Below are 24,950 nucleotides of genomic sequence, written 5' to 3'. Positions count from 1 at the left end.
TCCAGCAGCATGTTACCTGTGGAGTCTGTGTACCCATCCATATCTTCAACACGCGCATTCATGTCTCCTAATACAATTACTTCACATCCTTTTCCTAGCTCATTGATGTCCGCTGCTATACAGTCCAACATTTTTATATTTTCCTCTTTAGCATTTGATCCTGTCCAAAGGTATACAAAGCCCAGAAGTGTTTTCGCCCCTGCTAGTTTTCCTTCTAGCCATAAATGCTCCTTGCATTCCTGTTTGACCCTTTGCCAATTTGTATTTTTATGAATGAATGCTCCAATTCCCCCACCCTTTCTGCTACCCTGCACTCTGTTGCAGTATTCCCATGCATAATCAGGGTTACAGGGCGGTTGTTCCATGTCCCTAAGATGTGTCTCTACAAACCCATAAACCATTAAGTTCTCCTGCCTTAGTTGTTCTTCGATTTCCTCCCATTTTAGCCTATTTCTGCCACCTTGCATGTTAATGAACCCTATGTCTGACTTAATTTGGCTCTTGCGCTTATTCCTGTCACCTCTCCTACAGTACCGATGTTTGCGTGTTTGTGGCTCCTGCCTCGAATCGTCCACGCCTGCACTGCTTCTTTCAGGGCTCTGGGCCCCCCAAAGAAGCTGTTACCTGGTGACCCATCCTGCCCCCTATCCTAATTTTACCAGTGGCACCACTGTAGTGAATGCCATCCTGCACAAAAGGCCGGAGGCCGGTTCCGTACACGTCCCTGTTGACCTCCATCACGCTGTACCCGAGTCGTCCGCTCAGACTCCTAATGACCCGATTGGCCTCAACCACCCTCCTTTCTACCTGGTAAGCCTGGCCCTGGACCTCTGGGATAGTGCATATGGTCACATGCACCCTCCCGGAGGCCTCTCTAAGCTTACTCAGCCCAGTCTCAATGTGCCTCTCAAGGTCCTGGCTTCTCCCCTTAAGCACGTCATTGAGCCCAGAATGCATAATGACCAAGCTGTCGCTCTCCGTGCTGACCCCAACTACTTCCCACGCCTTGGTCATTGCTTCCGCCATGCCCTTGCCCGCTTGCGCCTCCACCTGTACTCGCCCGTCCGCCTTCACTCTCGCCATCACGCCATGTTCGGCCCTCCCCACATTGGAGTCCCCTATCACCAGGACCCTTCTACGTGCAAACCGTTCGACTGCAGCCTGTGTCCGCTGCCCCTCCATTTGCGCCCGCTGGCGCCCCTGTGGCTGCAGCGTCGTCTCACTCGGGGCGCGTTGTGCAGCTTCACTATAACTACGCCGTTTCACCGGCGGCGAGCTGAGGACGGCTTGCTCTGGTTATGGATGGATGGATGGATGCTATGAGCGTCCCCTTTGGAACGGGGCGGTGGGTCGCGCCACCAAGCTCTTGCTACTATGCTGCCTGATATCCTACCTAGGTTAACCAATGAAAAAAAAAAAAAAACACTATGAACTAACACGTCCAAATTTTCTGATCCCCTATTGCGAACTGTGTTTTTGTATGTCTCCGTCTTTTGTCGTTTCCCTACTTTTCTTCCACCAATCCTCCAATCGCCTCTTACTAATGTCTATTGCGGACCTGTTTGCTTTACCACTGCTCCCGCTGAACCCAAGGGCTTCAAGGAGGCCAGTGGTGCCTAAATCGACCGTTGGGTAGACGTCCTCACATTCTAATAAAATATGCTCCGTCGTTTCCCTAGCTTTACCGCAGCAAGCACATGCTTCTTCTTCCTTCTTATATCTCGCTTTATAGGTGCGTGTTCTAAGGCATCCCGATCTCGCTTTGAAAAGTAATGAGCTTCCCTTTGAGTTATCATAAATGGTTCAGGTTATTCAGGTTATAAAAGCGCCACCTACGGCCGTCGGTTGAACGAAAGTGGGCGCAAGTTGCTCCCATAGAAGCCGGATATCTGTGCAGGTCTGGAGTTCCTGTAGGTCGTGGCAATGAACATGTAGCGGTCAGCATCAGCCGCCAGGTGGCGCGAGCTGACCGAGCTCTGTTTGCGCAGGGTCGTTTTGCAGTTTTGCCAGGTTTTGCTTTGACGATGGCGTGGTTGCGTTCTTGTTGACGGTGCGTGCGAGGCCGTCGGGCCGACGACCATGGTTACATAGGAGTTAACGTCGGCCAACTAGGCTCATCACTTGCCAGTTCAGAGAGCGGCCGCCGAATGGCGAAAGCGGCTCAGCCGTTCGCCCCGGCGGTTGCCTGTGCGCCGGTCACCAAAGTGGAGATCAGCGTCTCTTGCAGGTAAGTGGGTGCGGCGCCGCGTTGACGTACAGCAGCAATGGGCGTGCCGTGAACTCCCCGTTTTTCGAACTTGTGGACACGCTGACTGTCCGAGCAGCGACTCGGGCATGTCCAACAAGTCGATATGCCTCGATTATTCCGCGGACGCTGCGCGCCTCGCGGTCGATCGAGCGCCGCCATCTCCGTCATTGATCCGAGCTCCACAGATGATTGCTCTCGACTCGTGTGGAAGGCAGCGCGCAAGAGAACCTTGCGTCTCGCACACCGCATGTCTCCTTGGTAATTGAACGCCACAGTGTTAGCGGTGTTCTGGCCGTGCATCTGGCTTATCTCGCGATATGTGTCGAGCACGACTGCCGGGCGCAATTGGAATAATTAAAAAATCACGACGTGCTTCGGTTTAATGTATTATACGCCTGACGTACGTAGTACGTTGCACTCAATTATTTCCTGTCGGCCCCGATTAGCACAAGAGTCGGTGTATATGTCGCGCTCGCGAATCTTTGCAAGCGGTCGCGCATGGCTGCTGAACGTGATCAGCCGTCGATGACTGTTGTAGTCATGAGAGAGTGGTTATGCGCGATCGACAAGTTGTGCGTGATGTCAATAAAGGAGGTGACCGAGGGACAAACAGATTCAGTATATAAGTGTGCTGTGATGAGATATTAATTATATAGCCGGAAAACATTCATATGCAAAACGTTTTTATAGCACACCGTGAACTGTGTCATCATCATCAGCCTGGTTACGCCCACTGCAGGGCAAAGGCCTTTCCCATACTTCTCCAACTACCCCGGTCATGTACTAATTGTGGCCATGTTGTCCCTTTGAACTTCTTAATCTCATCCGCCCACCTAACTTTCTGCCGCCGTCTGCTACGCTTCCCTTCCCTTGGAATCCATTCCGTAACTCTTAATGACCATTGGTTATCTTCCCTCCTCATTACATGTCCTGCCCATGCCCCCATTTCTTTTTCTTGATTTCAACTAAAATGTCAACTTGCATTTGTTCCCTCACCCAATCTGCTCTCTTCTTATCCCCCCTTAACGTTACACTCATCATTCTTCTTTCCATAGCTTGTTGCGTCGTCCTCAATTTAAGTAGAACCCTTTTCGTAAGCCTCCAGGTTTCTGCCCCATATGTGAGTACTGGTAACACACAGCTGTTATACACTTTCCTTCTGAGGGATAGTGGCAACCTGCTGTTCATGATTTGAGAATGCCTGCCAAATGCACCCCAGCCCATTCTTATTCTTCTGGTTATTTCAGTCTCATGATCCGGATCCGTGGTCACTAACTGCCCTAAGTAGATGTATTTTCTTACCACTTCCAGTGCTTCGCTACCTATCGTAAACTGCTGTTCTCTTCCGAGACTGTTAAACATTCCTTTAATTTTCTGCAGATTAATTTTCAGACCCACCCTTCTGCTTTGCCTCTCCAGGTCAGTGGGCATGCATTGCAATTGGTCTCCTGAGTTACTAAGCAAGGCAATATCATCAGCGAATCACAAGTTGCTAAGGTATTCTCCAACTTTTATCCCCAATTCTTCCCACTCCAGGTCTCTGAATACCTCCTGTAAACATGCTGTGAATAGCATTGGAGAGATCGTATCTCCCTGTCTGACGCCTTTCTTTATTGGGATTTTGTTGCTTTCTTTGTGGAGGACTACGGTGGCTGTGGAGCCGCTATAGATATCTTCCAGTATTTTTACATATGGCTCATCTACACCCTGATTCCGTAATGCCTCCATGACTGCTGAGGTTTCGACTGAATCAAACGCTTTCTCGTAATCAATGAAAGCTATATATAAGGGTTGGTTATATTCAGCACATTTCTCTATCACCTGATTGATAGTGCGAATATGGTCAATTGTTGAGTAGCCTTTACAGAATCCTGCCTGGTCCTTTGGTTGACAGAAGTCTAAGATGTTCCTGATTCTATTTGCGATTACCTTAGTAAATACTTTGTAGGCAACGGACAGTAAGCTGATCGGTCTATAATTTTTCAAGTGTTTTGTGTCCCCTTTCTTATGGATTGGGATTATGTTAGCGTTCTTCCAAGATTCCGATAGGCTCGAGGTAATGAGGCATTGCGTATACAGAGTGGCCAGTTTTTCTAGAACAATCTGCCCATCATCCTTCAACAAATCTGCTGTTACCTGATCCTCCCCAGCTGCCTTCTCCCTTTCCATAGCTCCCAAGGCTTTCTTTACTTCTTCCGGCGTTACCTGTGGGATTTCGAATTCCTCTAGACTATTCTCTCTTCCATTATCTTCATGGGTGCCACTGGTACTGTATAAATCTCTATAGAACTCCTCAGCCACTTGAACTATCTCATCCATATTAGTAATGATATTGCCGGCTTTGTCTCTTAACACATCCATCTGATTCTTGCCAATTCCTGGTTTCTTCTTCACTGCTTTTAGGCTTCTTCCGCTCTTGAGAGCAAGTTCAATTCTATGCATATTATACTTTCTTATGTCAGCTGTCTTACGCTTGTTGATTAACTTCGAAAGTTCTGCCAGTTCTATTCTAGCTGTAGGGTTAGAGGCTTTCATACATTGACGTTTTTTGATCAGATCTTTCGTCTCCTGCGATAGCTTAGTGGTTTCCTGTCTAACGGAGTTACCACCGACTTCTATTGCACACTCCTTAATGATGCCCACAAGATTGTCGTTCATTGCTTCAACGCTAAGGTCCTCTTCCTGAGTTAAAGCCGAATACCTGTTCTGTAGCTTCATCTGGAATTCCTCTATTTTCCTTTTTACCGCTAACTCATTGATCGGCTTCTTATGTAGAAGTTTCTTCAGTTCCCTCCTCAGGTCTAGGCTAATTCGAGTTCTTACCATCCTGTGGTCACTGCAGCGCACCTTGCTGAGCATGTCCACATCTTGTATGATGCCAGGGTTAGCGCAGAGTATGAAGTGTATTTAATTTCTAGTCTCGCCATTCGGGCTACTCCACGTCCACTTTCGGCTGTGCCACATGCGGAAGAAGGTATTCATTATGCGCATATTATTCTGTTCTGCCAACTCTACTAATACCTCTCCCCTGTTATTCCTAGTGCCTATGCCATATTCCCCCAGTGCCTTGTCTCCAGCCTGCTTCTTGCCTACCTTCGCATTGAAGTCGCCCATCAGTATAGTGTATTTTGTTTTGACTTTACCCATCGCCGATTCCACGTGTTCATAGAAGCTTTCGACTTCCTGGTCGTCATGACTGGATGTAGGGGCGTAGACCTGCACAACCTTCATTTTGCACCTCTTATTAAGTTTGACAACAAGACCTGCCACCCTCTCGTTAATGCTATAGAGTTCCTGTATGTTACTAGCTATATTCTTAGTAATCAGGAATCCGACACCTAGTTCTCGTCTCTCCGCTAAGCCCCGGTAGCACAGGACGTGCCTGCTTTTAAGCACTGTATATACTTCTTTTGGCCTCCTAACTTCACTAGGAGCTATTATATCCCATTTACTGCCCTCTAATTCCTCCTATAGCACTGCTAGACTCTCCACACTAGATAATGTTCTAGCGTTAAACGTTGTCAGGTTCATATTCCAATGGCGGCCTGTCCGGAGCCACGGATTCTTAGCACCCTCTGCTGCGTCGCAGGTCTGACCGCCGCCGTGGTCAGTTGCTTCGCAGCTGCTGGGGACTGAGGGCCGGGGTTTTATTGTTGTATTCATATAGGAGGTTGTGGCCAAGTACTGCACCAGGGTGGCCAATCCTGCTCTGGTGAGGGAGTGTGGGAGAACCGTTACCGGTTCTGGTCACCGGGATCAGGCAACACTCCAGGCCTGTTTATGCAATTTTATCAACACGCGGATTTTTTTTTTTAATCCGGTAGAAAATTGCGCGGCACTGGGATTCGAACCACAGACCTCTTGCACGCGAGGCGGGTGTTCTACCGCTATGCCACCACCGTGAACTGTTTAGGCCAATGTTAAAGGTATACTTGCAAGTGCATAGATCACACTTTGGAGGCGCTCCATACGCGGTAGCACTGAAGGTTAAAACGTTGGCGGGCTAGTTGGTTAGAATGACAGAGTGTATAAGCGTGACTGAACGAGGACGTAGAAAGAAACAGATACAGAGACAGCGCTTCACTTTCAACTATAAATTTTCGCACGCATCAATACATATATACCGTACGAGCGGAAACAAACGTGACAGCAAAAAAGAACATTCAGTGGTGCATGTGGTGTATCTGTTTCTTTCTACAACCTCATTTAACCAGATTAATGGGATTAACCTTGTGTGCAATATCATTTATATCACTGAGAAAAAGGACAGGGCCCAGCACTGATCCCTGAGGGACTCCTGACGTTACAGGCAACACTCCGGATTTCGCGCCATTCACTTCCACAAACTGTGTTCTTACTAAATATGATTGAATCCATTTGACAATTTTAATGTTAACGCCGAAACTAAGCAGTTTATCAAGAAGTTCTTGGTGTGGAACGCGGTTGTACGCTTTCGAGAAATCAAGTCAAACAGCATCTCGTTTTTCTCATTAACTACGCTTGAAAAATCATGTATGGTTTTGGTGAGTTGGGTGACAGTTGACAATTTTTGCCTAAAACCATGTTGGTTAGAAAGAAGGATATTAGCATTTTCCAAGTAATTGAACAAGCTTTCTGATATTACATGCTCCATAATCTTGCAGCATGTAGAGGTAATTGAAATGGGCCTATAATTTTCGATGCTGTGTCTGTCGGCAGATCTATAGATGGGGACAACTCTAGCTATCAGCCAGTCAGATGGCAATTCGTGCTGCTCTAGGGACGCCTTAAAGATGATACAGAGATACTTAGATATCCATTCCGCATATCGTTTTAAAAATTCATTCGGGATGCCATCAGGACCGGCTGATTTTTTTGTGTCTATGTTAAGGAGTAGTGCAAATATCGCATCCTCGGAGAAAGCGATGTCTGGCATAGGCAACATACCTTCGGTGTGATTCTCATCAAGGTCAGTAGAAGATGGCTCCGGTGGAGCGAACACAGAATGAAAATATTCATTATATTTTTCAGCAATTTGTGCACAGTCGTTAATTACATTGCCATCAATACAGTCATATTGCATTTGTTCATGCGACGGGGCAAGATGACGCGAAAAAATGTGGTAAATCTCTCATGAAATTGGGTAACGTCTGCGAGTAAAAGTGTTCCTGCAAAATCTCCACTTTGTTCCTCACTTTATCAATATTTCTGCGTCTTATTCTTCGTTTAAGCTTTATTATATTGCAATTAATCCAAGGATTGCGCTTTTTTACTGCCTTTATTCGTTTTGGCAGGAACTTTTCCAGACAGTAGTTCACCGTATTCCTAAATCTATTCCGCAAGATGTTGATATCAGTCACCCCATCGAATGAGTACAGTGACATTTTAAGACAGTCAAAGATGCTAACATCGTCGGCGTTACTATAGTCTCTTATACAGATAATTGGTCTCTTTGAATTCTTCGTCGGGTGGGCTTCCTTTACACAAAGTAAAACCCCTTTATGATCAGAAATTCCGTCTTTGACGGAAACACTACAATCTGGTACATTGCTTGAAATGAGCACAAGGTCAAGTAAGGATTCCGAGGTCTGTGTAACTCTAGTACTTTCAGGAACTATTTGCGTGAGGTCGTAACTAAAAGTTAAGTTTAACAAAGCTTCACAACGTGCAACATCTGTAGTGCCCACTGCAAAATCAGCCCAATCTATTCCCGGTAAATTGAAACCTCCTGCAATAATGACATTGGCGTTAAGAGGAACATTGTTGCACATATAATCTTGAAGGCATTGTAAAAATGAAAGAGGAGCATCCGGAGGTCGACAGAAAGCTGCAATAATAAAAGGAACGCCTAGAAACACTGTTCTGTACCAAATACTTTTAGTATTAGGGCAGTCATCCATAACAATCAACTCAATATCTTCTTTACAAACAACTGATACGCTCCACCACGCATTCCGCTGTCCTTGCGGATCATGATACAACCCCGGGAGATTAATCCACGGTCTTTTATTTCGGGGCGTAGCCAAGTTTCTGTGACAACAACATCTGGCTTGTACTGCAAAAAAAGGTGTTCAAATTCAACAGTCTTGTTTGCCAGGATACGAACGTTGATGTTAATCAAGTTGAAATCCCTGAGTTTGCTTTCTCTTTGTCACTTTGTTGTACGCGAGCTTGACCCTCCCTTACCCACCTTCTTTTGGCACTTTTTTCTTCGTCTTAGATAAACATGTCGTTGTCAATCAAAATCTTATCATGCATAAGGCGAACCTTCATTCCACTGTCCTTTTCAGCTTTCGCACTTTCCCAAAAGTTTTTACGCTTTCGTAGCGTCACCTCGGAAAAATCATCTGCAAGTGAGGTACTGCTGCCCTTTAGCTTTTTGCAGTTTTGGAATATTTTCGCCTTTTGGTTGTAGTAAAAAAATCTTACAATAACTGGCTGACATTTATTCTTCCGTTGTCTCCCAATTCTGTGAATTCTTTCAACTGTGCTGACTTTCACTCCAAGTTTTTCCTCAAATACATCTCTCAGAACTTGCATTTTTAATTCATCATTCGTTTCACTAGTACTCTCTGTTATTCCAAAGACAATTAAGTTATTTCTAAGACTTCAGTCTTCTATATCAACCATTCTTTCTTGGCTGTACTGTAGAGCACTACTTATGTTGTTAATTTCTGTTTGAAGGCACTCTATTTTTCCTCCATTTTCCTTTACAGCCCTCATGGTCAATTCCATCTCCAATATCTTCTTGTTTATGACTTCTAACTGGTCAGAAAAGGTAGCCTGTGTAGTTCTTACTTGTTTTATATCCTCACTCATTAGTTTTAGCCCTTCCAAAATTTCCGCGAGCATTTCTTCAATTGTTTTGGGACCAGGATTAAGCGCAACATCACCAGACAGTATAAGCAACATAATAATACATTCCAAGGCACAAGAAGCACACAGTTCGGGGCATGGCAGAACAATAATAAATTGATTGTCACTTCTGAAGCACTTCTCAAATTTGCTAACCTGTAACAACAGAATGGCCGGTTCAGTCTTCATGACAGCACTTTCGCCATGCCCACGGGATTGCTGGGTGTCGACTGTTCTTATATAGCCGCTGCGCTGGGATGTCACTGTCGTTATCGGTGCTGTTCCGTGTGCATGCTCCAGTCCGGGAGCAGCAAGCTGCCACGACGGTCCTTGGATGCGATGTACCTCGCAGCTGGTGATGGCTGTTTCCTTGCTTGAAGTGTATGTGAAAATAAGCGCATTGCACAGGAAAACCTGTAACAACAGAATGGCTGGTTCAGTCTTCATGACAGCACTTTCGCCATGCCCACCAGTCACGCTTATACACTCTGTCATAGGTAGCACTGAAGGAATACAAATGTGTGGGAATATTTGGGAGTGTGGATAATTTAGCGAACAATGTCTGTAAGAACCCCCGAAGATGCACTTAAAAAGCAAAACACACCCAGCTGCATTGAAGCACAGTTCGTTATGGAGCGATAGCAATTGTACAAAGCAGAGGACTGTGGAAATGGGTAATAGTGTTGAGGCTTACTTTTTGGAATGCTGTGCTATGTTTAAGTAGGTCAGAAATACAGTCTGTGAGAGAGAGAGAGAGAATACAGTTGGGGCTTGAAGCAAACCAATTAACGACTTTGGTAGAAATGGTACAAATGAGGGTGATAAATAAGAATATACGATAAGACAAGTGCCACTAAAAACTTTCACTAGGGTTGAGGATTGGGCGAGTTGGTATTGCATTCTAAAACTGGCGCAACGTAGTAAGGAAGGAACAAGCCGAGCCAGCCAAATAAAGGAAGAGAGCGCTCACTTCCAAGGAAGTCAGCGCTCTCTTCCTTTATCTGGCCGGCTCGGCTTGTTTTGGAAGTCTGCGCTCTGTTCCTTTATCAGGCCGGCTCGGCTTTCTGCGTTGAGCTGTAGCAGTTTTATACTAAAAACTTTATTTTCTGAAGGTAGCACAAGTGCACTATGCCCGTTCTCAACATACAAATCACTTTTACAAAAAAAAAAACATGCTTCCAGTATTATTAGAAAGCAAAAAGCAGACAAATGTGCGACATATATCTTTTTGTGCGTCTGAGATGCGGTATCTCAGAACTGTTTTCAGTGGGAGGTACGTGATGGTGTATTTTGAGCATTGGCACAGTGGCACTTGCACTGTGAGGGAAATGTATGTCTGGTACTGCCTTCACAAAATAGAGCTATTAGTGGCACATGTCCTGTTGTCTACTCTTATTTGCTGTCTTGTATGGTGCCGTTAACTTGTACCATATAGGCCAATAATAAGTCCTACTTGAAGTGCAGTAGGTAGATTAACATTAGAAGCCCATGAAAAATCTACAAAAGAAGTACTACTGTGGGAGGGGGCATCTTTGACGGTCAAGCATGCACTACGAAAAATGCCTTGCAAGAGGAGACTGAGACATGGAGGACAGCAGGTGGGCAGCAGTGCTGCTTAAGCATTTAATTGTATGGATAAAATGTAAATTTTCATTAGTAGAGAAGAACTGAAAATTTGGCTGGTAAGTACACAGGACAGTAGAGACGTTGAAAAAAAGTGTAAGGATTAAATTGGGATAAACAGTGAATTCCCTTTTGAACAGAGGTGTTGGCATGTGCAACCACACTACAGCATACTATTTAAGGCAATAAGCAACTTGTGCCATACTTTATCATTCCTTGTTGTCTACTGGGTGCTTCACATAACTAGAACCAAAGTTTAGAATGTAATGGTGCATTAATAAAGAGAAAATGAGACATCCACCCAATTGTAGCAATTGCTACAAAGGAAGCCCATACGGGTTCCTCGAAAGAAAAGCTTTGCAGTTGAAGAAAAATTTGTCCTGGTCTTGGACACTAGCCCGGGACTACCGCCTTTTCGGGGCAGCTGCTCTACCATCTGAGCTAACCAGGCGGCTAGCAGACGGCAGGGCGAAGTTGAATTTGTCAACTCGAAGCAAAGCAAGAGTGTGGTGTAACAGTTCTGCGGGAACCCGCAAGGTAGAGAGAAGTAATTAAATAAAGGGAAAATCAGACACCCACCCAATCATAGTAATTGCTACAAAGCACTGTTACCTACAAAAGCACTGTCACTGGCACCTGTCTTATCATCTATTCTTATTTATCGTCCTGGTTTGTGCCATTTGTTTAATTGTGAAACATCTTTAAATAGTTGTTTAAGAGCCTGAGTCATACTGACAAAGTTGTAAAGCCTGCTCAGAAACACTTGTAGTACAGTGTCTGTGGCGACGTTAATAGTGGAAACAAACAACAGTTGTCTATGAAGACTACTACGACGAATATGCTGTTGGTGTCAATAGTCTTACGTGTACCAATCTATTTTTTAAAGTTTAGTTCTAGTTACATGAAACACACAGCATAATAATAGTGCATGATTACATGTACTGTAGCCAAGTGCAAATTTTCATTTGACGTTACTCTTGTTTTTCTCTAGTCTGCCACCATCTTCGAAAAGTATTTTGCTTACGTTTACTGCTCTAATGTTTACACTGTGATTACTGTGTTTGAACCTTGGGGTTTCATGCAGATTGCCCACAAGTTTATTTACTTTTGGATACATATTCTGACATTTTAACCAGATATTTGTGATTGTCTCCACAACATTTTGCTTGCTACACACAGGTTGTCACCTTGTGTAGACTTCCTTTATAACTTCACATCCTTAGACAGCCTGCTAGCGAATAATCAATGCCACCTCCTGCAATTTCTGTGTTAGCAAAACAGGGCCAAAAATCTTCTCATATCCCGCTTTCAGGCATTTCCTTGGACATTCAATTGCACTGTTCTTGTTGAGAAAGCATTTATAAATGTCCTGCTGTAACAGCGTGTACCATAATGCCATAATCCGCACTCTAGTATTCGCACTGTGAGAACTTAAGAACTTATTTTTTAATACGCAGAACTATTGAGAAAGAATTGAGAGGGAAACGTGCTAGTTTGTGTAAACTAACAATAAATTTTTCTCTTATGAAAAGAGACTGAGACCGCATCCCAATATTGTATTGTTATTTTACAGGCAACTCAAAGACAAGGACTTTTTCTCCAAGTCTGACCCTATGTGCGTTCTGTTTATGAAAGAATCTGACACTGACACTTGGCGGGAGGTAAGTCAGTGCAGTCCGAGTGGACATACTGAGTTTATTAAAGTGTTTTTCTTTCTCTCTTAGGTGGGACGCACTGAGACTGTAGACAATTGCCTCAACCCTGATTTTGTGACCAAGTTTCTTGTGGATTACTACTTTGAAGAGCGACAGCAGCTTTTGTTCAAACTGTAAGATCCGGTTGCAGGTTGACTGGCGCTCTATGTGCTGATGATCCTCTGCTTTTACAGGTATGACATTGATAGCCCCAGTGTAGACCTTCAGAATCATGTAAGCAGTTGCATATGAAATGTACTCAAGTGCTTGCAGCAGTGCACTGAACATCCACACATGTGTTGCAGGATTTTCTTGGTCAGGCTAGCTGTACTTTGGGAGAGCTCGTTGCCTACCAGGGCACACAAGTCAAGTTCCAGCTGTCGTAAGTTTTTTGCCTTAGTACCATTCTGTGCTGCTTATCTCTGATTGCTAGTTTAATGCCAAAGTGAAGCATGAATGGACATGTAGTATGAAACATGAACACATGGTTATTTGCTGTCACTGTGACATTCTGACTCATTGCCCATCCTAAAGGCTGCCTTGACAAAGACTGACGGAATATACTGTGCCAAAGTTTAACCATGTACATTGGGGCAGCTTTGGTAGCTGCTGGTGGAATTTTATTTACTTGCCTCTGCTCTTCGCAAAAGTGAATGTTTGTGAGTGATATGTAATAAGCACATGTCGCTGGAAAAAGTTTGTAAAGCAGTTTGCTTAACAATACTTCATGCTCAAACTATGGCCTATGACATCACAGTGATAACGTTTCCCACCCACCCCTTGCTGACAGCTTGGTGAGTGGATGGCAATGACTTGGGATAATAAGGCATTCCAATTTGTCATATGATACATCTGTAAGCTGCTGCTAAACATGTGTCAGTCACAAGCTCAAATTCTTCAGCTCACTCGCACTAATAAAGGTTTTCTCCTTGTATATTTGGATTTCATTCCTAGGTTGCACACAAGGAAATAAAAATCTGCCCAGTGGGGTGGCACTACCCAGGTGTATTGGCACCATGACTGTGCATGATTATACTGCGCCTCCTAAATTTCACTATATTGTGCATCACTGGTTGCGGCGAGCTTGAAGTCGTAGGTTTAATTCCCAGCCATGGTAGCCCCATTTCGGTGGGGGCGAAATGCAAAGGTGCCCTCGCGTACTTAGATTTCAAAATCAATTCTTCCACTACAGTGGCTCTCGTAGCTGTCGCTTTTGAGCTTTAAACCCCATCAGTGAAATCATCAAACTGTCTGCCACTGCATGCACAGAGCATTTCAAGTGTCAGAAATATTTCCACACAGTAGCTGAGTTTATTCTGTTTGGATGCCATACTCGCTAATTTCGCTGCTTGATGCACTGATGAATAACCTAACACAGCACTGACTTCACACTTACCTCTTGTACTTTCCATTGACTCTGAATCGCTGAATAAGACTGCTTGCGCAGTGCGTGTGAATAACTAGTGCACTGACTACTAGCAAATGTTTTTTTTTTTTTTTCAAGTGCATTTTTGTTAACAGGAAAACTGTTTTTAGATTCTTCAGGCATCACTTGCAGTCTTAACGTGTCATTTCATATGAGCAAAAGTTGAAGACTGCAAGTTTGTCAAACATTTCTTACAATGTGGCTTCCATGCTTGGGCATAACTTGTTTCTTCTATATTTATTCACAGGGGCCTCCCGGGCAACTGTGGCACCATTTTGTGTGAGTCTCTGACACAGAGGTGGATTAGCTTTTCTATATTGTTGTTGCTACAAAAATGCCCTCCTTTCTTTTTCAGTGACTGTTGAGGAGGTGCTTGACTGCAAGGTAAAACTTGAAATATTTGTGAGACAGCAAACAGTGGCACTGAAAGCTAAGCATGTCTATTGAATTTTATGCTGAAAGCATACACAGCGTGACAACAAAAAATATGAGTGGAAGAAGTCAAGCAACATAAGCACAATCTCCAGTCCTCTACAGAAGCAGGAATGAGAAAGTGCAACTAGAGTATGAGGCACACTGTATAGACAAACTTAATAAAACATGTATCAGGTGTGCTCACCTTGCTTCACAAAGATTAGCAATGCATGGGCATTACACAGTTGTGGCTTAACTGCAGTCACTAGTAAGCACTAGTGTTAGGCACATTCTCCTTAGGTTTTCTTGTGCAGCTTTCCCCATGAAATGTGGGAGATAATAGTGCCAATCATTTTTTTTTTTTTTTTCAGCGGGTAATTGACATGCAGTGGTACGCTCAGAAGCTGGACAAGAAGGACTGGTTTGGGAAGTCGGATCCTTTCCTAGAGTTCTACCGCATCAGTGAGGACAACACGTACACAGCAGTATTCCGCACAGAAGTGGTCAAAAAGAGCTTGAATCCGACATGGCGGCCCTTCGCCATTCAGATGCGTCAGCTGAGTGGTGGCGATGAGGACCGCACTATCCGCATTGTCTGCTATGACTGGGACTTTGATGGAGGGTAAGTGGCCGCCGCGCCTAGGTAGTCTGAGGTTGAGCCTTCCTCCACGCTGCGTTGCATACCAGCGTGTCTCGCAGCCACGATCTCATTGGAGAGTTCTACACCAACGTGCGCACGCTTGCCGAAGGACCTGGTCCAGCGAACGAGTATGATGTGAGTGCTGCTGCCTTGCATGCACTTCTATCTCCCACAATGTAATGTCAAGTAGGATTGAAGCAAAGATTTGTAATGCGTTTGTAGTGCTTTCCTTGCTCGCTCTTGCTAGCTACCAGCCTGGTACATGTTCTGATGCATGTGAATGGTCAGGGGCCATTGAATGCTTTCTCAGCTGGTGCTGATTACAATTCAAACTTGCTTTTAATGTGTTTACTTTTCATACACTTTCTAACTTTACGTGGCCCAACTCCTGTGCTCAAGCGCTGTGACCACTAGCACTATTTTACGTGAAATAGTGCCAAGAAGTGACTCACAGCCAACTGTGACATTGCCCAAATGCAAGGTTCTAAGCTGAAGGGGAGAAAGAGTATGTAAAAAAAATAGGATTGATCAGTAGTAAGTAATTATGTTGCTTTGCTTGTCGCTGTCTTCGTTATATATTTTCGTATCCAAAAGAGAAGGAAAAAGGCAATGCTTTTGATTTATTCATTAGGATTACAAAAATAGGAAATAGAGTAGAAGCCCTAAACATTCTCTCCAGACTAGCATGAATACATGTTTTCACTGCCATCATGCAAACATTTAATCTTGCCTATACGATGTTCTGTTGTATGCTCTGAGAATGTGTTGTGTATTTTACCATGAGAACATACACTGAACCTGCAGAGAAAGAATCATGAATGCTGGCCAGTGAGGTGCTCATTGGCGATTTATGTTGCAGCTCATCAACAAGAAGAAGCAGGCCAAGAAGAAGAAGTACAAAAATTCAGGTGTGGTAGGTATCATGTGTTATTTACAAGTACTGGCAGCCTGTTGACTGTGTATACCACCTGCATGCAGGTGAAATTGATGTCCTTTGGAATCCGCGAAGAGGCCACCTTTCTTGACTACATTCGTGGCGGGTGAGTTACTTCTTAACGAATGCCCCTTGCTCAGAATAATTTTCAGTAATAAATTGTAATTAAGTTAGCTCATAAGCCTTGAATTTGGGCTTGCTGATTTTATACTTTGTATGTTCAAACAAAATAAAGAAGGCAAATACATATGGAACTCAATGGAAAACAGAGAGAAATATGCTGTTTTCTTTGTGCTGTTCATACACCCAAAATAGTAATTTAGCAACCAGAACATGATATGCTCAACAGGTTTGGCATCTTTGTATACCCACCAGTTCAGTGTACTTTGTTAAGCTGAACTTCTGATTCCTGGGGCCACTTCGTATTTGGTGTTTTTGTCCATAGGCCGAATTACCTAACTACAGTTGCAACTTTGTGACTTTAACAGGTTTCAAGGTATCTCCATTGAGCATTGTGTGCACGTGTAAAAATGCCATTTTCTGTTACTTCACATTTCCTTGTGCATATTTCGTTGCCTCCAAAGACCTCTGAATACCTCATATGGCCAAGTTGTGCCCTTCAAAACAGCAACAATAGCATGATCTCCATGCTTCACCGGCCTGAGATAGTACACTGGGATATACATGCCTGTCCGACTGCTGGAGCAACTGTGACTGTCGTCGTGTGTCATTCAAACATGCTGTAGTACACCAAGTTTGCAAATGTACGAGTATACCAACTCAGTGCTCTTCTATAATTCCTTGTGGTTGCAGCCCAAGTTTGACGACTAGGCAGGGAACAGTTATCCCAAGTCACCCATAATGTAAGGGTGTGATCATCGTAGTTCTCGTCATTGCAAACCTAGCATGATCTAATAGGTGTGCCATAAGCCTCAATTGCACTAAATAGTGAGTAGAACGTAATATGCCAGGCACCTCACAATAGCTATATTGGTTCTGGCAGCATAGTGCATGGCTTCTGCTTTCTTTTTTCTTTTTGTTCACTGCACCTTGCAGCCTCTGTATCATAATTATCGCCCCTGCAGGCCAGTGCAGGGGTAAGTCACGGTTGTATTTTCCTACTTGTGAATGCTCAGTGTTCACGTCACCATAGCCTCCTGTATATTTACACAACCTGCCCCATTGCTCCAAGATGCATGGGAGCTGGCGGTCCACTGCAGTGGTTCCACCTTCCTAGAGATATCCCTATTGCTGCTACAGCATGGACAACTTGTGCTGTGTGCTGCCGCCACTCCCTTGCTTCTGCATGCAGCTCTATGAGCAGAGGCAACATGCGCCAAAAGAATGTTGGCCAGGCAACGGCTCATCAACTGTGGCCCTCGTGGGAAACTGGCACGCTATACATGCCCCTTTCTCCCTCAATTATGGCACCACTGGGTAGGCATAGTAAAAATACAGGAGGGTGTGACCTCATATAGGCAGAGCTCAGGCTGGCTTTGCACCGCAGCAGTGAGAAAGATGGAGAGGCACAACCTGTCTAATTGGGCAGCCTGCAGATGCACTTCACTGTGGCCGTGGATTTCACTGCATCAAATGGGGACCCCCGAGATCCTGCATCCTTGCACTTCCTGGACCCATCGCAACCGAATGCGTACATGATGGCCATCCAGGCAGTTGGCGAGGTGATCCAGGATTACGACTTCGACAAGATGTTCCCTGCGCTGGGCTTCGGCGCACGGCTGCCACCTGACGGGACTGTGTCGCACGAGTTCTTCCTTAATGGCCACCCGACGGACCCGTACTGTGTGGGCATCGAGGGTGTCCTTGAGGCCTACCGGAGGACCCTGCGGTCCGTGCAGCTGTACGGGCCCACGAACTTTGCACCGGTCATCAACCACGTGGCAAAGTAAGGCCCACTTAAAACAAAACAAAATCTTCTTGAACGAAAGTTTTGTGTGAATATTTCACCTGACAAGACAGGAAACTTTTGCTGCTTTGGAACACTCACTGCTGTTGCACATACTATGATTGCATACTGTCAGCTTAGTTGCACAGTCAAGACACTCTTATGATTGCCTTCTTGTAAAGAAATAAGCAAGCTTGTGGTCACGTGCTACATGATGAATGTGGCAAGAAAGCTGTCAGTGAGGATCTTGCTGCCAGCATGATGTTACTGTTTTGCTAGGGCAGATATGTGTTGGGTTTTCCACACTTAAGCCATACAGTAACATGCGCAATTTATTTAGTTGTTTGTAGAAGCTTCAAGGCATACAAATTTGTGTTCTTTATTTTCCGAAGATACACTGCAGTAAACATGCCCTACATTTTCCCCCAACATTTAAACCACTGCAGTTGCGCTATGAATCCAGCTAAAAATTTAACACTTTTCTTTTCCAAGTAGAATGTGGGTAACATTTTCTTATGTTAACATAGATCTTAGTGCTTTTGGCTGCAATTATTGTCTTAATGATATAGGCACAATGGTATTCAATGACAGAAACTAAGGTTAAGCACCGAGCACATTCTGCATCACTTTAATGTGTGTGTGGGTTTTTCCTTGGAGTATAAACCTCATGCATGGTGCTCCAAGTTTGGTACTTGCCTGCACAAGAATGCCAGTGAGTTCTTCATTGAGCAAATTCACATCTGGGTTTAGTTACCAGCCTCATTGAGAACAAAAGTAAAATGGCAGTTTGGTTGTCACTGCCGTGCAGGTTTGCGAGGACGTACCGTGACGGCACGAGCTACTTTGTGCTGCTCATCATCACGGACGGGGTCATCAGCGACATGCCGCAGACTCTAGAGGCTATTGTGCAGGCCTCCTCCCTGCCAATGTCCATCATCATTGTGGGTGTTGGAAATGCTGACTTCTCAGGTAAGCCCAGCTGCATGCATCCATCTTGCAGTGATTGTGGTATGTAAAGAAACATCTTGCAATAGTGCCAATGATGTTGTCTGTTTGGGCTCTTTGTTCTGAACCACTAAATGCCATAGGTGAAGGCTGCACAGTAAGTTTAACAACATGGCTTTGTTTCACGAGTGACGAAATCGTGTGTACGGGTATTTTCACATTCCATCCCTGTCAAACACAGTTGCTGCGGTAATAATTCAAAACCACGGGTTTGTGCTCAGCAGTTGCGAAGCCACCGTAGTGAATTTTCGCACATGTGGCATAGTGCAAGAGATGCCTGTCTATGTCCACCTGTGTTGTGTTATTGCAGCCATGGAGGTGCTGGACGGAGATGTGGTGCGAGTGAGCTCGCGGGGCCGTGCGGCCGAGCGGGACATTGTGCAGTTTGTGCCCTTCCGCAAGTTCCTCCAGGGCGGGCCTTGGCAGAGTAACCAGATGCGGCTCGCCAAGGAGGTGCTGGCCGAGATCCCCGACCAGGTCACCAGCTACATGCTCAAGAATCATGTCAAGCCCGGGCTGGGCTCTGCCTCCCAGGGTGGGGCCTCCTGAGTGCCAAAAGCAGCAGCGCCACACTGTAGACAAGTAGCCAGCACAGTCTTTCACATAGAGCTGGTCCACTCTCAACATGCTAGAGCAGAGGCACCCACCCCCCCCCATCCACTAGGCTGGCTGCAGCAGTGCCAGTTCACGGGGCTGGTCTCGTTGTGACTGCACACACACACACATACACACAATACACTTTGTTGTCGCTTGTGTGTTTGGCCGGAGGTTGAGGCACAGGTACGCAATCCGTATGCTTCGTTGTGAATTCTTTTGGGCTGCTGTCAATAGAATAGACCATGCAAAAGTTTTCACAGGCACCTGAAGTTGCCAACACATTTTCGAGATTGACACAACTAGGACTGTAAAGCTCCTGCTCAAAGTGTTGTTCAACCTTGAGGGCCCTTCTAATGAAGAGTGAGGAAGGAAGGCTAGCACCTGTCCACGCAACACTTCAAGCACTAGGTAGTCAACCCTGCTTATGTCAACCGAGATTATTGGTGAAATCTGAGTCTGCTGTATGCGCATAAGGCACATGAGCACCTCAGTGTATGATTGATCTCACCATATTGATCATTAAAAAAAAAAGGCCAAGGTGCCTTCCCTTCGTGTTTTGATGGCAATCCAAAAGAGTCTTGAAAGGGCGTGTAGTGTAGCTTTGGCCAGTGTTCCACAACTGGTGCTGTGACCAAAGCTCAATTTTGCATTCTTGTGCCTTTGCCTTCAGCCATATACAAGTTGCAACGAGTTACAGTTATGTTTAATATGCTCAGGGGGTCGAACAAAGGGAGCAGAGGTGTGCCATTCCTGCAGAGAGTAGGTTGTACATGTGCCGTCTACCCCAGTGACAGAGGGATCTATCAGGCTAAGAGACAGAAACAATAGGAGTGCCACAACGTGCCAACATTAGAAAGCAAGCCAAAGGTACTCACTCATCAGACACGTAAAAATATTATTTCAAAGTACAGAATACATTTTCACTGTATATGGCTTGCATGTTCTAGACACCACATTGGAGCCCTGGTCACAGTTTAGCACAGCCTTTCTAGAGAGATGGGCAAATCAGATCAGGGGGCAGTTCCTTGTCCATGTTTTCAGACACTGCAGCTTGTGAAGTAATCCAATTAGCACCAGCTGTCTGTAGATAGCTTGCACGGACGTTGCCATCGCTGCCACATGGGAAAACCACTGGCATGGCTACTGCTTTTTAATCTGATAAAAGGAAAACTTAGCATCCACTTGAATGTAGCACAAGGCTGAAAAGGAAACCCATACCGGTTCCACAGGAAAGAAAGCTGGCAGCTGAAAGTAAAATTCATGATGGGTCCAAAGACTGAAACCCAGCACCATCACCTTTTTGTGAAATTTGTCTTGCCAACTGAGCTGACCATGAGAGAGAATTAATTGATGATAAAAAATTGAGTCACATGATTTGAATAAGAAAGCATCATGACTTCCCTAATTAACTGGTTATGTCCACAATACATGATACTATGCATTGTCACCATGTCCTTCACAACTCTACCTTAATCCACCTTGCTATAATTTGTACCAATCATAACCCACTTTACTGTAATTTGTACCAACCTTAATCCAATTTAATTTGCCTTCATTCACTTTACTCCCCCTTAAGTCACCTTACTCTAACTTGTACCAACTTTAATTATGTATTACTACTGATGGCATACAAGACGCTGATGTCACTGATGATGATGATCTTTGTTACCACTCGTGGACAGCGCCAACTTTTTTTGCCTCATGCGACATATAATTATTTCACATCAATAAGTGGGTGAAGGCTAGTTAATGAGACAAGTTCTAGAGAAATGCATTAAATGGGCCCTGACACTCCTTTTTGAAGATTGTAAGAAAACATTGCTTGTCTGTCAATGAGGCTCCTGTGAACAACTGAGCCAAATATAGCACTGAATGCAACAGGGAACCTACAATCTCTTGTCAATAGTAGTAAAAGATTGCTTGCTCTCTTCTTCGCAATGTCGTCACGCAAGCATCATCACAAGCAGCAGAGCCCACAACAGCTATTGGCTGATTTCGTGTTTTTGAGGACATTCTCAGCAATACAATTATTGCTCATTTGCATTATATGAATGAAAAATATGTGTGTGATCTCAAAAAGAGAGAAAAGCCATTTCATCATTGCACTGCCAGTCTACACATGACAGTTGTGCGTTACTGTGTGTGGCATCAAGAGGTGAAAAGTGTAGCATAGATATTGCGACCGTCTCGCTGCCAAGGCTCAACCTTTGGGTAGGGCCAGTGCTCCCTTGCAACCTCTTGCCATCTCCCCTGTGTAGCTTCCAGCGCGCTAGTGGAAATGAAAGAGGAGAGAAAGCCGCCGATTGCTCCGATAACTACATCTAACTTTAGTAGTCAAGAGTTCGACGAAAGTTTGTCTGGTCAGGTAACATGATGATCAAGAAATTGCGGTCACTGACCAAGTCAAGGTGAAAATAACAGACGTTTTTAACACAGAGACGCTATTGTGATCAAGAAACCCGTACGGGTCCCTAAACGTCTGTTATTTTCACGTTGACTAGGTCAGTGACTGCAATTTCTACATTTAATTTTGCTTGAAGGATTCTAAAAATTTTTGTGGCTGGCAATTCGTGAGGATACATAATTTAACAGTGATGTCATTTTACGATTACTTCAAAAGAAGCATTTCAGGGCCCCTTTAAGTGGAGGAAAAGTTGGACACCCCCCCTAACGTAGCACAAAGCTAGAAAGGAAACCAACGTGGCTCAAATGAAAAGATCCATTGATCCAATATGCACATCTTATGCAGCCCAATGGAGGTGCAAGCTGCCTTATTGGCACAATAATGTAGGTTCATGAGAAAAATGTGCGCCAGCTCCTATTGTTTGGCTTGTTAGGTGTACATTATCCGTTAGCTATAGTCACAGCCACTGCACTGGGGCAGACACCATCTTTTTGTTCATATGCAAAGACTAGCACTCTCCTCCCCGTCTGGCAACGCCAATCACGTGTGATATTTTTGTGTCGGCTGCATGCAGTGGGGCACTCATAAACAACGAACAAAACTCCCACGAGGTAGCTACCCGCTCTTTGCTCAGAGGCCCGGTGTGGTCAGTGCAGGAACCTCCCGCCCCCCCCTGCCAAGAAGGAAAATGAATGCCATGCTCCCTCAATTCGACGTGCCACCACTGCCTGTGGCAGGTCCATGTTGTTGTTGTTGGCCTTGTGTTCCTCCATGCTGTTTTAATGTATGGGGCTTTATACTGACTATGTTGGAAGCTTTGCTGTTATTTTTCTATTGCGCAGATGAATCCACCAAGGGCACTGAACACAAATAAAAACCCACAAGTGTTTTTCTTGTTTGGCAAGACTGGTCTTATTGTCTGTATGTCACTATCACTGTGTGGAGTGGGAGCACCATACAACCTGTGCTCCTTTTAGGAAAACAAAACTCATTTGCTACAAACTCATGAATAAACCTATGGCTGAAGGTTTACACTTGCATTTGAGGGCGAAAGCCCAGTAGAATTTCTCCAAAATCGTGGCGGCATGCACTGCATTACCACTGCACACGCAGTTCTGGTGGGCCAAAAGTGTGCCCCTGTTTGGAGAACCCCGAGTGTTGCACGCAATCCACTTGGTGGCTGAGCACCACGGCAGTGGTTCCAAGCTTGCCCCTCGCGGCCGCCTCGGGCCCTGTTTCACCAAAGAAGTCATTGTACACAACATAGTGCACACACTGCAGTATCACGTTGCGTTCATGTCGTACTTCAGGCGCCAGCAGTCGCTCCAATAGCGTCAGCTTCCTCCGGGGGGGCCAGCATGTCTTTCGAGGAGGCGGCGTCGACTTTCCTCGCATTACGGGGCCGGCCGCTTTAGCTGACACCAATTCGGTGGGTGGAGGTGGCGCCGCCTCCCGCTGCATCGCTTGCTCTTGCGGTTCTTCGCTGGCCGGTTCGTCGTCGTCGCTTCCACTGCTGTAGCAGGCCATGAGCGAAGCCAAGGCACCGCTTACCAAAGGTCGAGGCGTGGGCGGGTCCGGTGCTTTCACGTTACGCTGCTCGCTGTCCGAATCCGAATCCGTAATATGGTCCGGCGGTGGGTTGTCTTGCAAATCTTCGCACGGCGAGGGCTTTTCCTTGACAGGTGAGGGTGCCCGCTGAGACGGCTGAGGAGTGCGCCTGTGCGGTGAGGCGCGTCGGCGTGCGCGCTGCCGACGCTTGTTGTTACGCGGGCGGCGTCGGCCGCGGGCGTCTTCACGGATGACTTCGCGGCGTGCCTGGCGCTCCGCCTCGGCCGCCTTCTTGGCCTCGATGTTCCGCAACGTCGGATAGCGCAGCCTGCGTTGGCGACGCCACTCTTCCAGGTCTTCGTCGGTGCCGCTAGCGGCACTACGCCGAATAAACGGGCTGTCGTGCTGCAACTTTTCGTGGAGCGCTACAACCGCCGGGCTGGCCGCGAAGTCGCAGTCCTCCCTCGGACATGACACGTGCTCGGCGCAGTGGACGGAGAGCTCCCCCTGGCTTGCGAAGCCTTGATCGCAGTTGGCGCAGCAAAAGTCCCACACCGGTAAAGGACGCTTGAATCCCCGTTGAATGGCGGCAGCGCGCTGCTGCCGTGAAGCTTCTCCGCCGACGCTGTTTGACAGAGCTGGGATACCGAAGCAGCCATCACCGACAACACAGGGACCCGGCGACGCGTCTCCATTTAAAGTAGATGCGGGACGGAACGGGTTGTCCAGTACGTATTTCTCAACAGCAGCCATTTTAGAATGAGCATTCAACGTCGCATGAGCGAAGTTTGTCAATGCTCACAGAAGCACCATAGGAAGCATTCGTCTTGCGTGAGCAGCGCTACTGACGCGCACGTGTACGAAAAGTTCATTGGCGTGAGGTAGTGTGACCACAGAACACCTATACAAACTTAGAGAAGGGAAACTGTACCTTCCACAGTGCTACGGAAATAAGCGTAGCGGTGGCGCCGTGAACTAAAGTATGCGACCACAGGTGGCGCTGTACAACCGGAAACGGAAACGGGGTTTTGCGCAGGATGGCCGCTTTACCAGGTGTTCTGTGGCTTTACTGGGTTTCTGGCTGCTGCGCCTCGATCGTGCTCCCGCCAGTTTAGTTGCTATGTGGCAAACCTAGCGCCTAAATTTATATGTAGGCGCTACATTTGCCACACAGCAACCAAACTGGCGGGAGCACGATCGAGGCGCAGCAGAATACATGTAGCGCTGAGTCATATCGAGTTAAGGCACACTCTGAACTGACTTTTAAGGGCATCCCGAGCGGTTTTTCGTTTATTACGCCGCCGTTGCCCCGAGTTGTGCCGCCGCGCTCCAGCTGTTGCATTTCGTGTAGGGCTACTGACATAATGCGGTTTCCAGGTGGCACGATGGCCTCGACTGGAATAAACGCACACGACACCAAAGATTGAGCAAGCCTGAAAATATTTTATTTTCATTTTACAAGTACAATAAAAAGCACACGTCTACGCATCCACACAAACGCGGTTACATAGTCAAGAACATAGTCAAGAAATGGCTCATTAATAAGGGTACCACAAACGCACAAGAAAGAAGACCTAAGCTACAAAACGTACGGCCGGCTGCTAAGTATAATAATTTCCCTGTCACCGCGTGTCACTTTTATACAGCATCTTTACAGCACTACCAGGCCGGGTAGTT

The 24,950-nt window shown here is 45.8% G+C and overlaps 2 protein-coding genes across 3 annotated transcripts; one reads left to right on the top strand and one right to left on the bottom strand.

The window, feature by feature from the left end:
* Positions 1–1,958: 1,958 nt before the first annotated feature.
* LOC142557786 (copine-8-like) lies at positions 1,959–22,629 on the top strand. Of its 2 annotated transcripts, none has more exons than XM_075669903.1 (14): positions 1,959–2,227; positions 12,279–12,366; positions 12,430–12,533; positions 12,594–12,633; positions 12,705–12,781; positions 14,073–14,104; positions 14,181–14,209; positions 14,611–14,861; positions 14,939–15,014; positions 15,739–15,792; positions 15,858–15,919; positions 17,363–17,719; positions 18,528–18,688; positions 19,035–22,629. In XM_075669903.1, the coding sequence occupies exons 1-14, from the start codon at positions 2,148–2,150 to the stop codon at positions 19,271–19,273; spliced, it is 1,650 nt and encodes a 549-aa protein (XP_075526018.1). In that variant the 5' UTR covers positions 1,959–2,147; the 3' UTR covers positions 19,274–22,629. The 2 variants fall into 2 exon arrangements, with proteins under 2 accessions (XP_075526018.1, XP_075526017.1); XM_075669902.1 differs by having other exon boundaries at positions 1,960–2,227; positions 14,927–15,014.
* Nufip (nuclear FMR1 interacting protein 1) lies at positions 20,200–24,165 on the bottom strand. Its single transcript, XM_075669904.1, has one exon. It carries the CDS (start codon positions 24,024–24,026, stop codon positions 22,821–22,823), a length of 1,206 nt encoding a protein of 401 aa, XP_075526019.1. The 5' UTR covers positions 24,027–24,165; the 3' UTR covers positions 20,200–22,820.
* Positions 24,166–24,950: the final 785 nt, after the last annotated feature.

This window comes from Dermacentor variabilis, chromosome 9 (assembly GCF_050947875.1).
Source record: "Dermacentor variabilis isolate Ectoservices chromosome 9, ASM5094787v1, whole genome shotgun sequence".
Classification (NCBI taxonomy): Eukaryota; Metazoa; Arthropoda; class Arachnida; order Ixodida; family Ixodidae; genus Dermacentor; species Dermacentor variabilis.
Note: the sequence above shows the minus strand (reverse complement) of the source record. Positions and strands in the feature narration are given on the sequence as shown.

Coding starts and splice junctions, on each gene's coding strand:
- LOC142557786 (XM_075669902.1), top strand. CDS start 2,148: ATGGCGAAAGCGGCTCAGCCGTTCGCCCCGGCGGTTGCCTGTGCGCCG. Junction 14,862..14,926: donor GACTGGGACTTTGATGGAGG/GTAAGTGGCCGC, acceptor GTTGCATACCAG/CGTGTCTCGCAGCCACGATC. Junction 15,920..17,362: donor CTTGACTACATTCGTGGCGG/GTGAGTTACTTC, acceptor CTAATTGGGCAG/CCTGCAGATGCACTTCACTG.
- Nufip (XM_075669904.1), bottom strand. CDS start 24,026: ATGGCTGCTGTTGAGAAATACGTACTGGACAACCCGTTCCGTCCCGCA.